Raw genomic sequence first — 16,777 nt, forward strand, 5'->3', positions numbered from 1 at the left:
CCAGTGCCAGCACCTGACTGTTACACAGTTTGAGCTTTAAATATGATTTTAGAAATGGGAGTCATGATGTGGTTTCTCTATAGCATAAAGAAAAAAAGTATATTCTGCATATATTTGACAATAACTGCAGAAGAAAAAATACTGTTTATAGCTGCTATAATACGTTTTTTTGAATGTTCTATAACATGAAATGTAACTAAAAACAGCTATAGACCAGACCATGTCATTCTTTTTTCACACTTCAGAACAGGCTGTTTTGGGAAAATGTATTAATTTCCTATAATAATAAACAGTAGTCATTTTTATAAGACAAGGCTGCACACTTCATTATATTTTCCTTGTGCTCAGCTCACTTAATTAATCAATCAATCAGCAGAGACGGTAGTGAGCTTATCTAATGTTGGCTAATTACTAGGCATTAGAGAACATTTTTAATTTCCTGTGATGCATTAAATCCCAAGATCTCGGTGCGTGCAGCCGCAGCACGCTGAGGAGTTTAATTGGGTTTGTGTTCAGCACTTACAGGATAAAATCAATCTAAGGAAGTCGAGGGTCTCATTTCATGAACGTATTAATGCGAAACCGGGTGATTTCTGTGGGTTTAAAGTAGTTTACAGATAAATAAGAAAAACATGGCTGCAACTCTTAAGTAAACCCACAGTAGAAGAATCTCATCAGAGCCATCAATTAGAATATATAAAAACAAAAAAAATAATAATCTTGCCTAAAAGATGTACAGAAAATATAATTTTTTTATAAATTTATCAAATTTAGTTGAAAGGCAGAAGTTAAATCCACAATTTGTTTTTGTTTTTAATTGTATTAAAATTGTATTTAGTATAGACATAACCTTTGTTTTGTGTAAAAAAAATATATATATATTTTTACAAATTCTTATTTTTTTAATTATAGAAAATAAAATAGGGCAATCGTATGGATACACAAATATTTTTCAACTCAAGTGTTTCCTTCCCCATACTAATCCAGAAAATCTGGAAAATCACTCAAATCGAATTCCAGACCTTTTTTTTTTTTGTTTGTTTTTTCAAAAATGCGTAGGAACCATGTGTAGTAACTTTTATAGAGTTCTGCATGCACATTTTCCCCTCATTAGTCTGTGGAAAGATTCTTTTGTGTGTATAAGAATCATCTTAATCTTCATTTCAGGTATAATCTTGCAACCCTACTATGATAAAGATGATTATGATGATGGCCTACTGACCTGTGTTACTCTTCTCTCCCAGGACGGGAAAATGTTAGTGAAGGTAAGAGGCTCAGCTCCTTCCTCGATAAAATATGCCAGAGGAGGCCGTCTGGGGTTCCTCTCTGCATCACACACACACACACACACACACACACACACTTAAACCGAAATCATTCTGCACCATAATTAAAACAAACACTACCGACTATTATCGCTACTTTCTCTGACCTCTGCAGTACTGAAGTGCGTCTCCATTGCACATTTTCTCTCCGTGTCCCAGTGGGGGCGCTGTGAGTTCTGAATCGAGCTGCTCTGCCATAGATAAACTTCCAACGAGTTATCGAGCAGGAACAAAGCTGCAAAGACATATGCAGTGTCTCAGTGTCTCTCACCGTCTCCTAATGTGTATAAATGTCTCGCTCTCTCAGTCTCCCTATTTTTCTGTTTCCATCTCTCTCTCTCTCCCAGTCTTTGCCTCCTCACTCTTAGTCTTTGTGTCTGTCTGTGTCTCGCAGTCTTTTATAGCATCTGCATCAGTCCTTTCACCACAGTCAATCTTTCTCTTAGTCTCTATGTCTATCTTGTAGTCTCTGTATTTCTCTTGTAATATTTATCTCCATCTCTTTCTGATTGTCTCTCCATTCTCTCTCTTTCAGTCTGCGTCCCTCTTTTTCTCTCACACAGACAGAAACAATGTCTGTCTCTTTCATATCCTGTCCCACTCTGTGCCTGTCTTTGTCTGTCTACAGTCTCTCAGTCTGTCTCTCTTGTAGTCTCTTAAAGAAAGACATGCAGAGACACTGAAAGGATGTTTGTCTCCATCTCTCTCTATGTCTATTGCTTTCTCTCAGCCATGTGTGTATACATCCCTCTCACCTGGCTGTGGCACAGAGTATAAGCAGTCCTGGAAAAAAGGCATCGCCGTAACGACCCCAGTTGCTCCGGATGCGCATAACAGCTCCACCCCTTTAAACATTTCTGATTGGGCACTCAGGTAAAAGAGGCGGGGAGTAAAGTTGTACTTGCCAGGATCTAGAAAAAACACGAGCACATGAATGAATTTATTGTAATTATGATATTTCAAACAAGGCCTTTCATTTTCTTATGTGGACATATGGAATAGTGTCACCTTGCAGCATGCAGTCATACGCCTTCCTATCCTGTGGTCCAATAGCATTCCAGAATGCTGCAGGCTCTGCCCCTTCTTCTACTTCCTGAATGTTCAGATTGCTGTTGCTTAATCCCATCTCAGGGGGACGCCTAATACACACCGATCACATTAGTATACACACATTGCAACACTATTTCTACAGGGCCAAATAGTCACCCGATGTCACTGGTTTCTGTAAATCATGTGACTATACATTCAAAAAATCCATAGTTTTCCAGACTCAAATATACAGACTTCCCCTAAAGAGTTTTTTTACCATATTTAACCTCTTAAATAGCGATTTATTTACCTATTTATATATTCCAGCTATAACATTCGTTATGTTACAATCTCTGATGTATGCCAGAGTCTGAATCTCTGATGTTTTCCATGTTTTCAGTCGCACGGTTGGGGGCGCTATACTGTCATGGCAACTGCTGCCTCACAACGCAACAACCAATCACAGCTGTGCAGATCCGGTCTAGCAGATCCGGTCTCTTTTGGCAGTGCTGAGAGTCTGATCTTAACTATACAAAAAATTCTAAAATAAAATAAAACTTCATCAATAATGTTTTTATAAACGCATAATTTTCTCTCCATTTTGGGCTTCCATCCACACTGAGGCAGCGATTTCAGTCGAAAAACACCCTGCAAAGGGAATAAACGTAAATGCCGCTTTCACTATGTGTAGTCACAGTGTAATATGTGAAAAGTGAGGCTTTCGGAAAACGATGCCATTTTTAGTCATTGCAGAAAAGTTCCAAAGAGCCAGAAGTAAATAAACAGCAAAATGTTTATGTTTTAGAAAACTGAATTGGAAAATAAAATGGAAACAATTTAATTGTACTCGGCATTCTTTTATCCTAATACTAATCCAGACCTGGAAATTACTCTAATCAAATTTTCATACACTTCCAAACTTTTTTTTGGAGTTCCGCATGCACAGTTTTCTCCTTGTTAGTCTGGAGAAGGATTCTTACATGTGTGTGAGCTGCTGGACGGTGTGTTTGGCAACTTGACGTGCACTAGCGTGGGCCTTGCAGCCATGCCACAGGTAAAGTGCCCCCTGCTGGCTGTTTATTAGAAGCACAGAGCCACGAGAACGCAGATTTGAGGTAGAGCATTCCACCTCTAACAGACTTGCCTCGACAGGCACAGCACCCCTCACACAAAAGAGGCGCCAGTCACCTGAAAAAACACACAGTCAGATCAGTGTAAGAATTTTGGATGATCATGAAGGTTTAGATATACACACACCATTATGGTTGGTGAATTCTTGATTCTGATTGGTTTGGATGGTAATAATTTGTAATAATTTAAGCTACAAATAGAATTTGCTCATTATGGCATCCATAACACCAACTTGGCTGTAGATTAAATAGATAAGACAAGAAAATTGACATTTTCGATGCCTACACATTTAGGAGGTTTATTAATCATTTATGTAGTTGGTAGTATGAGCACATCATGCTATAGGTCAGCTTATATTATAAAATACGTTTGTGTACCTGTGTGTTTACTGTGTCCTTTGTGAATGATCAGGCCTCCTTGGAAAAGCTGCAGAAAACATGGCGGCTCCTCACCTTCCTTTACGTTCACCTGTGGCTCATTCCCAAAGGGTAATGGCAGAGACAGGTCAAGTGCGTTGATCTGAGAGTGCCGTCCTTGCCAGATAAAAAAGGCGGCGCTTTCCTGGTCTAAACTTTGATCCTCAGGGATACCTTTAGATGTTCACACATGGACATACATACAAATACATTCTAGGATACACAACAAAGCTTAAAATGTGATTTATTTCGGCAAACACTAATAGATGGTAGGAGTATACCAGTACATGACTTTCGGTACGGTGCACTCAAAAAAATACTTGTTTTACATGCGGAATACGGTTAAAATCCCTCACGCACATATTAAGTTAAGTTTGTTTAGTCTTTCACTTGTGTTACTTGATCTGTACTGAAACATTCCACATATCGAGGGAGTGAATGACTGAATTAAGGATGGATAGAATTGTTTTTATTCATAAATAAATAAATAAACAAACAATTCGTGTGTTTCTTAAATGCAGACATTTAATTTATGCTAAAATAATAGAACAGTTAAAAAGAACACGTTTTAAAAATTAAATATTAAATGTAAAAAACACAATCGGTATTACCCAAATTGGGACTAATAAATGTAAACTATTAGATTTTTTTTGAATCGATGTATTTTGTGCATATTTAATCGATTACTCAAACTAATCAATATAAAAAAAAAAGTTAAATAAATGTTTTGCATTAATTTGATTTATTACATTTTATTTTTATAAATTGTGTTTTTTATTTAAACCAATCAGGTGTTTTTTTATTTTTTTTTTATTTTAACTGTTGATGTTCGCAAATGTTACTAAATTAATTAATTGATTAATTAATTAATTACAAGTAATTTTGTGTTTTGCATTTCCCCCTAATAAGACCAAAAAATTAACCGGACCGTGACTTAAAATTCAGGTACATACCGAATCATCAATTTTGTGTTCTTTTACTCCCTTAATAGTTATATAATATATACTATGTATATAATAGTGTATTATAATTTTGCACAATAACAACCACATATTGTGTCATAAGCAACTGTCTTTCTCTCACACACACACACACACACACACACACACACTCACCAGTAGCACTGAGACGGTACGTCCAGCAAATAGCATACGTGTTGTCCTCATGTAACTGCCCCAAGCTCTCTAAAGCCACCCGGCAATCTTCTCCTATTCCAGTATGCCAACATTCTACAGAAACAGTACTGAGCTTTGCCGACTGGCCATCAGCAAGGGTGACCAAGTCCCGGCCTCTCTGTATGTCTACACCATGCAGAATTATAGGCTTCACCTCAGACACGCACTTTCCAGCAAACAGGGCTTTCGCATCACATGACCACGTCTCAGCCTGAGAATCTACAAGAGAAGTCTAGAGAGAAAGAGTTACAGTCAGATGAAGTAAATTGATTGTTTTGTAGGCATCCATTAATCTGGAATGTACAGTATCTCAAAAGTAAGTACACCCAGTATGCTTGACAGGACCATACACATTTGTGTATCTTGTATATTAGAGCACATAAAATTTGGTGCTTCGAAGACAATTCTATCATACTGAACACTGGATGTTCAACATGGCACCTCATGGCAAAGAACTCTCTGAGGGTTTGAGAATTAGAATTGTTGCTCTCCTGATAAAAAATTGAACAAATATAATTAATTTTCCTTAATTAGGGAGACCTAATTACTCAGTGGATGTTGCTGGTTGCTCACCTGTTTGACCTCCTGTCCATTGGGAGTCACGCCTTGTCCCTTTTCACACCAATCAGCAAACTTTCTCCTGAAGAGAACCGTCTCGTTCTGTTCGAAGATACGGCCAAACAGAGCCCAACCTGGCCGACCCACACCCTTCCTAAATGTGCAAACGTATCTAGTTATAGAATCTCTACATTGTATGATATTCTTAGCTGTCTGAGTGTTTGTCAGACACACCTCTCAATCTGGTTATTTCTCCCAAAGGGGTCTAGGGGGTTCATCCTGCAGTTGGTGTAGTCATAATCACCGCTCCATACCTGCTGAGCCAAATGCAATGCCAGCTTCCTGTCACTGGGGGAAACATCTTTTCCATGCCACAAGTAGAGCTCACTGCCAAAGTCGAACAGCAGGCTCTGAGAAGCAAATAGGCAGGACTCATTAGGGAATATGACTAATCTGAAATACCTGGGGTGAAGAAAAAAAAATGATTCACATCCAACCAGAACATCACCTTATTGTAAGGAGGAATGGAATTTGTGTAGATGAGTGTCACGGTATTTCATCATGCTTGTTGGAACCAGTCAATTTGAGTGACTCCAAAACCACCAAAACTCAATCAAATTGGAAATTGTTGTTGGATTTTGCAGGTAAAAATGAGAATTTTTTTCTAATACTTTTCTGTGCCATAAATTGCCTTAATAACGGCACTAATCCTGAAAGAAGTCCATTGCCTTGTTATATATTTCTGTCAATTTCAGCCCACTCTTCCACTGACTTGTGTGGACAAGCATCAGACTGTGGACCTATTTTTCTATTTCTCCAATAAATTGAGTCATTCTGCAGGTCAGTCACACACTGATTTGACTCGATACACAATACAGCAGTGTGAGAGTGTGTCGGTTTGTATATTAAAGAATAAAACTAACCTAAAAGTCTGAAAAATAACTGCAATCCAGTTTAATTTCCTTACATTAGTCTGTGTCTGTGTGTGTGATCACCTGGGAAGAGTCCAGCAGTGACAGGCATGGCACTGAGGCCCAGCCCTGCTCATGGGGGCAGAGTCTGTCTCCCTGTAGCCTGTACACACAGTTTGATTCAGTGATCGCCGTCTCATACTGCTGATCATCGTCTGAACAGCCTGCGTGCACACACACACACAAACACAATGTGTCATAACATTTTAAGATGTAGGTAATGCTGAAAAATCAAGTCATTTGTGAGTCTCTAACCACTGTATGAGGTTTTTCCTCCCAAAAGTTTCCAAAACTCTGCTGCCTGTGCTTCATCCGTGTTTATTCCCTCATCCAGGTGAATGAACTCCGTCGCTTGGCAGCCCAGATCCCGCTGGGACACGACCAGTGAGGCCATGGTGGAAGCCTTCAACAAAGAGGCAATCAGTAATATAGAATTAATAATGCAGGGTCATTATGAATAATAATTGTAGTTTCATAGGAAGAGTAAACAAGACATTTAAATACATAAGGTGGCATTTAAAGCCCAAGTTCATGATGTCTAACAAACGGACAAAAACCACAAAAAGCTGAAAAAGATTAAGAATAACATCCCAACATTGGGGGACTTTTAGAACATTTAGGGAAAAAAAGCAGAAAAAAAACAAGGAGAAAGAAATAAAAAAGGAGCTGTACAGTAGATGCATCAGAACATAAATAAAAATGTGAATAAATTAAATTAGAATAATTTAGTAAAGAAGAAAAAGAAACAGGAAGTGTGTGTTATATATATATATATATATATATATATAAAAATAATCACACACACACACCCACCTTCTCTCTCTCGCAGGTGTTAGACAGCTGCCCTGTCCAGAGGAAGCACAGTGATGGTGTGACCAGCAGGAAGCAGTCTCCACTGTTCAGTGAGCGAGCTACTGGCTCCACCAAGCGTACCTGCACTCGTCTGCATCCTACCACAGGACAAACAATACATTATCCACAAATCCTCAAACAAAGAGTTGCTGAAAAAAAGAGAAAAATCAATAGAAGAAAATGTAAGCAACTAGGTAAAAAAAAAAATCTCTAATATAGAGAAGACATTACAGTACCTTTTACAAGGATCAGCATCAGGTTGGTGTAGGGTACAGTGTTTGGGACATTCTTGGCAGATGATGTGCTAGTGGAGTTGTGGTTCTTTTCAGCTGCAGGACAAAAGGAAAGACGACTGAGATTTTCTTATTCGGTAAGTAGTTTTGACAGTCAGAATAACGAGGGAACAGAAGACAAACGGGTTGCATCACATTCACTGTTTAATCTGAAGTTAAACTGCGGTTACATGCTTATTCCAGTGTTCACGTGGCTCACATGTCTCACCCCTATTGGTTTCCATGGCTGTGGGGTCGTCTTGGGCCTGCATGAAGTCCTGCATGACGTCGTTCCTCGCTGCAAGAGCACGTAAAGGATTCCTCGACCCCTGAGTACGACGGGATGGCCGGACCGAGCGCCGATGCTCCGTTACTGCAGAGCTCAATCTACACACACACACACACACACACACACACACACACACACACACACACACACACACACACACACACTTACTTTCTAATCCTTTCTACTCCTAACATGCTAATTGTAATTAAACTACATCATGTCTAGGATACAAAAGAAACACACACACACACACACACACACACACAGCCACTAGAAGCTTTATAATGTCTAAATTAAAAATGGTTAAAATCTAAATGCAGCTCTTGAAATTTTTTTTTTTTATTTATTTATTTTTTTTTTTTTTAAGTACATGTTTATAATAAGCGAAACCGATTAATTTATTATTAAAATAATCGATAGTTGCAGCCCTTTTTTGAGTAGTCAATGTGCAGCTTTTATAGCAGTATATATATTTACTGTCCTCTAAAAATAACAACCATAATCACCCATTATTGTCTAAATAACTGGCAACAAAAGTGAGTACACCCTAAGTGATAACAGAAGTACAGAGTTAAACCATGCAAAGCCACAACTGTATACAGCCACTAAAGGAAACAATTGATTTTTAGACCTCAAGGCTTTCAATCCTAAAAAAGGCCTACAAACATTTCCTACAAAACACACACATGCTGGTCTTACATGGAAGTGTTGGACTGGCAGACAGTGCTCAGGTCCTGCTCTGCATCTCCTGGGCCACTCTGACACTCAGGGAATGAGGGTGTGTCGGAGGTTGCGACCTCTTTGGCTCTCTCCATGGCAACAGGCTGCTGGGGTTCCTGTGGTTCATCAAAACTCTTTGATTGTGTCTCAGGCTCTGTCGGCACAGGAGCCTCAGATTCCACAGAGATCTCCTACAAGCAGGGTCACACGATCATTTTAAGTTACACACACACACACACACACACACACACACACACACATATATATATATATAAAATGTGTTATACCTCGTTTCTACAGAGTGCCTGTGGTTGTGCTTCAGTGGGTGTAGAAACCTCCTGAGCTTCATATGACAGACTTCTCTACATAAAAAGAAGAAAAAAAAGAAAAAGTTTTCAATATCTGCCTTTTCCTTCTTTAATGTGCACTAGAACTACAAGACATTTATTGTTTTGGCTGTAAAAGGGATTCTCAGGTTTATATTAAGGCATCGTTTCTAATCTGAAATCATTAACGTCAACCAATTAATCAGTTTTGTTAATTAATCGGCATCAATAGTTGATTGTGGATTTTTGCGAATAGCTGATCAACAACGTTAGTTTTTCCGGCTTCTGTCATTATGAGAGTGGCCTCTAGTGGCGAATCACTGCTGTTTAACATTTATTATTTTAATACATTTATTAATTATAACATTAATTTGATAGTTGTATTTTTTTTATTATATATAATTTAGCACATTTTTATAATTCAGAATTCACTTTTTTTTTATCCAAAACCCATTTTAAAATTAATAAAAACAAAATACAGCTCCTTTTTTTTTTATATATTTCTCCTTTTCTTTTTTCCTCCTTTTTTCTGTCATGTTTTTTTCTTTTGCTTATTTTCTCAAAATGTTCTTATAGTTTTTCCCCCCCAATGGTTTTCTTCTGCGGCTTTCTTATTCCTTATTCAAGGATCATATTCATAATCTTGATCTGCTTTTTCTGTATTTTGTCAGAGATAAAGTGAATTAAATCAGAGCTTTGTATCAGTTACAGTTAAAGCTGTAACGGTTTGATTTTGTCAAAGCAAAGTAAAAAACAAAAGTTGGCGTGGGCGTTCCACAAAAATGAACGCAGATTGAATTGCAAGTTTTTAGCTTGTTATTCAAATTTTTTTTTTCCTAGTTTGGGCTACGCTTCCTACCAAAATTGTCCTTCAAAATAAGCATTAGGACTCTTCTGTCTCTCAGTCCATTTTTGTGGGATCACAAACATCACATCTATCTGACAGGCCATGCAATTGATAGCGTTTGTAATGAGTGCATAATGACAAAGTTGCAGTGATTTTTATTTTATTATTATTGAGATTTTTATGCTTCAGCCTTGGAGCTCCAGCACCAAATTAAATTCAGGAAAACTTTGACATGTCTCCTCTGACTGATTACATATGGGGGGGTAAGAAGGAAATTGTGCAATGCTTCATTTCTAACCATGGCTCACCACAAAAGCAGCAAACAAATGATAATGCACAATGCACATGCTTCTACCATCATTTTTTAAAGCATCTCTCAATCTTTGCTCCACATGCATGGATGCGCACACACACACACACACACACACACACACACACACTTAAAGCTACAGCTGAGGAAAAACAATCTGGTTAGACAGAGCTCAATGCATCAGGCAAGTAAAAAATGAAGTATAAATGCAGGCAACTTCACCCTAAAGCTTACAGCGGTGTCCCTACACAACTGCGCACACACACACACACACACACACACACACACTCACCTCATTAAAAAACATCTTGTATTGAGAGGGAGTGCTGGAAAGAGAGTAAACAGAGGAATACACAGGCTCCTAAAGACAGGAGATGAGAGAGGGCAGATGACAGAAGAGAGACAAAAGGTGAGTGGAGAGGAAAGGAGAAGACGTAGACTATAAAATTTGCATGTGAAGGAGGAATAACAGATCCTTGTTTAGTTTGCCATCCTTTGCAAAGCTTCAGGAATGTTTCCTACTATTAAAACAGATGACTAAATTTGAGATAGAGAGATAGTTAGAGAGAAAGAGAGAGAGAAAGAGCTGAAGAGATAGAAAGATAGATATTTGCAGACACATGGTCACAAGTATGGTATGTGCTTTTTAAACATCGCATTCCACATTTAGTCCTAATTTGTTGTTATAGTACCTTCACTCTCACAGCAAGATGGTCCACAAGATTTTGGACTGTGCTCTTCCTCTCCAAACCATATCCTTATGGAGCTGGCTTTGTGCACAGGGGCATTGCCATGCTGGAACAGGTTTAGGTTTCCAAAGTTCAAGTGAACGCAAAATTGTACATCTAAAGGCATACTGAACAATTTTTCTATAACAGTTTGGAGAAGAACCACATATGCCAGGAAAGGTCAGGTGTCCCAATACTTTTGTCCATATAGTGTAGATAGATAGATAGATAGATAGATAGATAGATAGATAGATAGATAGATAGATAGATAGATAGATAGATAGATAGATAATCATATTTTATACACAAGTAGGTAATTATGATAGCTAACATTTTAGTTTGTCCAAATTAGGGTGATAAAAAAATTAACAGCATGTTCACAATTTTGTTTCAGAGACTCTCTCTCACTCTCTCCCTCACTCTCCACTGGGAGGCAAGTGGTTATTGTTGAAAGTTCACACACGCTCGTTGCCCTTACCCAACACTGAGCTGTAGGCTCGTGTGCAATGTTGCTCGTGTCCTATAGGAGGCAGCACAGGACAGGAATGAGGCGAAGATACAGGCACAATAACAAACAGAAGGCAAAAAAGAAGTCTCAACAACTCTACGTGTAAGAAATGGGCAAAAGAAACACATTTACACTGTACAAACCAGTCAATATTATTTGCATAACATTATTTAAAACTAGGGTTGCAAAGATTTGGAACATTTCCATTAATTCTCTGGAAACTTTATGGAAACTTTCAATGGAAACTTACCAGGAATATATAAGAATGTCATAGAAATTTGAGAAAATTATATATACAAGCAAATATAAACATTTTGTTTGGTCATAAGTTGACGCATGCAAACCAATACAAATTTTAAAAGTTGATTTTTGACTGATTTAATTGTAATTTTGTTGCTGATGGCTCACACACGGCACAATAAAGTTTTAAACATACATTTATGTAATATTTATGTATACAACGTCCGTACTTACCAAGATAGGCCCTGCATTAAGTGTGCTGTGTGCATGTGATTGATGAATGTGCAGAATAGAAATTTGAGTTAAATTGCATTAAATCTGTTTAACAAAATTAACCTGCAAGATTTTTTAACTACATTTAAGTTCCATTTTATCAGCTAACCTGCAATTTTGTAAATTCCCAGTTTATTCCCATTCATTCCTATATATTCCATTAATTACCATCGAAAATTTCCAGTCTAAAAAATGTCAGTAATATCGCAGCAACTGGAAACTATTAATTCTTTGGATGAGAAACACAACACAGCACAACACAACACACCTGGAGGGGTGGCATGCTGAGCTTCATCCCATTCCTCTGCTCATGTTCTGCACCTTTCTGACCATCAGACAACCTGCAAAAAGCAATTTTCCTTAAACATCATATGAATGGTGCTCGCTCTACATTAGAACCAAAGTGATAGAAATATACAGAGCGGAATTATACCCGTCTCTTGTGCTCAGTGGTGTTTGCAGGCAGTCCTCGGTCATGGAGACGGGCCTGCGAGATGTCTGAGAGGAAGCGTTAACATCCTTCCTGGCTCTTTGCCTCCAGGGGGCAGTAGCACGTGGCGCTGGAGAATATTCTCCTGCTGTAACGAGCGTAAACTTGTCGTGCCGCTTGCCGTTCAGTACCGCCGTTTGTCCAGTTGGGGTGCTGTTGTTAGGGCTGGTCTTCTTTAGGATGCCTTTGACCTGTACAACAGGTTTGGGTTCAGCATCTTCAGTTGGTGTGGGCTGCGAACCGGAGAGACGCATTTCGCTGGGTTTGAGGTTTACCGAGAGAGCTTGTTGGCGTTCAGAGATCTCAGATGGTAGATGCAGAGAAGGAAGCAAGACAGGTTCTTTCTGCAAAGACAACGTGAAAAAGCTTCACCTGTAAGGTGCAACACGAACAATCCTTTTGTAGCTTATTCATACTCCAAATTATGCTTTTAAGAAGGGGAGTGTGATAAATATACATACACTGATCAGGTTGACTTCTTCTGCAGTGATTGGCTGGGTGCGGTAACGTGCTCCCCTCTCCCTGCGTCTCTCTGCGACTTCCACAGAACCGCTGTTCACTCCTGGCCCTCTAAGACCCCCTGGAGGTTTTGGCATGAGTGGCTGAGAGAGTTTATTAAAAAGTGCCAGTTTCTCACTCAGCGAGAGCTTGGAGCTGGCGTCGTCCTGCTCGAGCTCCGCCTCTGTCTGTTCCATCTGGGCATCACCTGGCACAGCAACATGAGACCTACTTCACAGAGCACATACCAGCAAGGTTTAGTCAGTCAGTGTTTGGAATATAATTTGATGTTAGTCAAGAGATGCAAGCAGTCTCACTCACCTGTCTGTCACCTCTATTTGTTTAGAACTGACAGGCTGAGTGAGGGCTCGCCGTCCCCGAGAGTCCTTAAAGCTGCTGCTGATGGACCGAGGCCTCAGGAAAGACGAAGCCTCAGGGGCTGCAGTTTTCTCCAGCTCCTGTGCCCATTAGAGAGAAACAAGAATAGATTAAAGGCCAAATTTAAGTAGCTGCGATGTACAGAAGGATCAGATGATTTTTTTTTGTGTAATGGGTTACTCTACGCAAGTAGCTTTTTCATGTATCAGTACTTTACTGAAGTATTTTCATTTAGGGAGACTTTTACTTTTACTAACTACATTACAAAGGCAAACTTTTTTTTACTCGACTACATTTTACTAAATCATTCTTGTCTTTTTAGTTATGAATGGATAAAAACGTGCGCTGTTTTTGTACTGCAAGAATACAAGAGCAAATGGAGGTCTGTTTCTTTCCTTCCCGACCAGCAGGAAAATTCCATTTGAAGCTAGTGAAGTGCTCATTTCCTTCATGACTACCAAATGCAATGTTGTCACCTTGTAACCCATAAGCTTCAATCTACAACCTGTAAAAATCCTCTCTCATTATCTTGATAAAAAACCACTGACCCTCCCATCAAATCCTGAATGCCTTGCCTTTGGTCTAATTTGCATAATTATTAATTAGATGTGCCCTTGAACGTTCTCATTTCGTTCTCCCTTCATTTTGAATGTTCTTAGCCCTAGCGAATTCGAAACATGGAAATTCACTGGTAAAAACATTGGAATGTTCTATGAATTTTTCAAATATGCAAAAGTCATATCCAAAAACATCCATTAACTTTTAATCGGATGTCCTTGTGTTTGTCTCCAATAGACCGTACAAAATTGGGTCAGTAGGTGGATGAATAAAACAGCAGCGGGGTGAGATGTGCTGAAACGAATGGATCCAAGAGCCGCAATCAGTAATCCGATACTCTAGGATTTCCATTACCAGCATAGAGCAGAGGGATAATCTAATTATAGCCGTGTATTATTCGTACAGTAATTTTCACTAATGCTTTATCCAAACATGGGGAAGAAACGTTTAAAGAGTTTACTGTAAAAAATAAATAAATAAATAATAATAATAAAATACTACAGCACAGAATTCCTCAGTGTTGAATAGGGTCCCCAGTGTCAGTCCTTTTTCCTCTATGGGAAAGTCTTCAGGACAAAATTCTGAGGATAAACATTACGATGTGTTTTTCTAAACCACAAGAGATGGTCAGTATTGCCCTTAATTTGCTCAATTTATTTTAAAAATACGATTCGTCAGGTGTAGGCCATTTTAGACGATAATCAAGCAAACATCTGTATGAGGTTGAGAGATGCTGAATATCTTGTGTAAAACATGAAAAAAATGACATCAAGCATGAATCACTGACAAAATCTCAAATCATCTAATGTGTTGGTGCGAAAGTCACATTTATTCAGATCAGGATTTCGGAGCATAAATTGAAAGCGTGTGGTGTTTTTCAACCCAAACCATGTAGCGTTGGATTTACTAGATTTCTTTTATTTTGTCCTTGATCAGCCTTTTGTCATCAATCACATTTGTCAAATCTGTATTACTATTTTTTTTGTTTTTTAACAGATGCAGCACATTCTGTGAAAACCTAACAATGTGGGAAAAAAGTCCCACAGCTTCCAAAAAACATACTTTAAAAAGAGACATCTTGGCAGCGACACTCATCATGGCTCTCTCGTCAGTCTTTACATCCACTAAAAGAGAGGGAGGGGAATATAAAAGCAGTTACTGACAGAAAAAAGTTGTTGTTTTTTCTTAAATAAACACACTTGCCTTAAATGTGCACCATGTTTATGTCTCCTGCTACATCATACAGGCATTGGTTATTTACTGATGTGTGCGCACACACACACACCTCTATGAACAATGTAAACCTCTGAGGTCATGGTTTGACTAACACTTACATCATTTGGCAATGACACTTGACAGTATAAAAACAACTTCCTCTTCGAAAAAAAAAGTATACAAAACACCATCTCATATACTTTATGATTGCGATAGGTATAATGCTTTTCTGTCAGAAATTGCTCTGTGTGTGTTCTAGTTGCAGCACTTCGTTTTTTGTTGTTGTATTAAGGTACCAAATACCCAACAAATTTAAATAATAAGCTAATTGTTTAGCTTGGACAGGGTTATATCAAGAAAATGTATTGAGTTCAAAAGTTGTTTTTTTTTGTTTTGTATCTGGGTTTATCTCCATATCAGCTTGAATGCCTCTTCTATCAAATACAGATATTTATCAAACATTTAACAACTTTACATATCAAATTCTTATGTAATTTTCCAGGACTCAGACTAACAAAACATGAGCTCCAGAGTTAACAAAAGTCTCATGACTTTAATAACATAGGGGTCCAAACCCTGTCCAACTAGTGTAACATTATTGAGATTACTGTTGTCCTCTACTCTTCAATAAATATCCATCGTTTAGTCTGTCCGATACAGCATCCTGTGTACACCACTTCATCAGGTCTAGATTTGAAAAGCACACTTTTCCAACAAGATAGATTATTTTAAAGAACATGTTGGTTTAAATAAAAAACCTTGCCGTACGAGTCATAATTCAGCCAATTGTGGGGTTTTCTTTTATAGCTACTACATGTAAAAGTTTTGACCAAGAACCACCATACGAATAATCCACCAAAAAGTCCTACACATTAGTGTAATTTTAGATAAAATTTTAACACAAATGTCAACCATGAGAGGAAATGCCCAGGAGCAAGCTTTTTTAGAAAAATAATCAAAGACTAGGTTGGGTGTTATGGAGCCCAGTTTACAATGCAGAAATTATTATATTATTATATTTCATTACATTACACTGGAAATCCTATTGTTTCTTTACTCTTGTACAACAGCATTTGACTAACACAAATACTGTTTATTAAAGAACACCTTGTCATTATTTTTGTGGTGTTTATAGCTACAATTAATGATGCAAAATTTAGACAACAATTTAGCTCTTGGCAGGTATAATGACTAAACAGTTGTTCCCTCAGGAGCCTTAGTCGTGAAGATAAACTTAAAGTTACAGCTTTACATTTAACTGTTACACAGTACAGAAAACAGAGATTGTACCTAAAAAGTCCTTATTAAACATGTCCTTATAGAAAACAAATTAGGTTAACAAATGAGACTTCTTCAATTGACTAGGATTTTTCCAATCTGTTTGTGAAAGGTCCTTTGTTAATTGTTTCTATCGGAACAAAAAAGCATTATAAGCTTAGAGCTACTTCTTTTTGTTAGAAATAAACAAATTAAAAAGCAAACAATCTTGAAGAAAGAAAAAAACCTTCTGACCAAACAGATTAAGAAATTCTGTGGTATAAATAACTACCAAGCTGGTAAATAAAATGCAATAATAAGCTCCTTTTATATGTAAAAGAAAAAAACAAATAAAAACCATTATTTGAAATCTATTTCCGTAAAACTGCTTTGGTGCAACAATTATTGTTG

The 16,777-nt window shown here is 37.9% G+C and overlaps 1 protein-coding gene across 1 annotated transcript in view; it reads right to left on the reverse strand.

Moving 5' to 3' along the window:
* Positions 1-16,777, reverse strand: part of svilc (supervillin c) — a 30,439-nt gene that overhangs the window by 1,330 nt on the left and 12,332 nt on the right. The window contains 24 exon segments of the mRNA XM_046866057.1: positions 1,223-1,326; positions 1,433-1,450; positions 1,453-1,560; positions 2,081-2,236; positions 2,334-2,464; positions 3,335-3,542; positions 3,863-4,075; positions 5,017-5,308; positions 5,650-5,788; positions 5,869-6,044; positions 6,630-6,769; positions 6,861-7,008; positions 7,419-7,555; positions 7,694-7,786; positions 7,950-8,116; positions 8,718-8,929; positions 9,026-9,100; positions 10,514-10,582; positions 11,428-11,469; positions 12,239-12,311; positions 12,404-12,804; positions 12,922-13,186; positions 13,280-13,416; positions 14,957-15,018. Coding sequence (XP_046722013.1) covers positions 1,223-1,326; positions 1,433-1,450; positions 1,453-1,560; positions 2,081-2,236; positions 2,334-2,464; positions 3,335-3,542; positions 3,863-4,075; positions 5,017-5,308; positions 5,650-5,788; positions 5,869-6,044; positions 6,630-6,769; positions 6,861-7,008; positions 7,419-7,555; positions 7,694-7,786; positions 7,950-8,116; positions 8,718-8,929; positions 9,026-9,100; positions 10,514-10,582; positions 11,428-11,469; positions 12,239-12,311; positions 12,404-12,804; positions 12,922-13,186; positions 13,280-13,416; positions 14,957-15,018 — 3,566 coding nt within the window.

The sequence above is a fragment of the Silurus meridionalis genome, chromosome 14 (genome assembly GCF_014805685.1).
Source record: "Silurus meridionalis isolate SWU-2019-XX chromosome 14, ASM1480568v1, whole genome shotgun sequence".
Lineage (NCBI taxonomy): Eukaryota > Metazoa > Chordata > Actinopteri > Siluriformes > Siluridae > Silurus > Silurus meridionalis.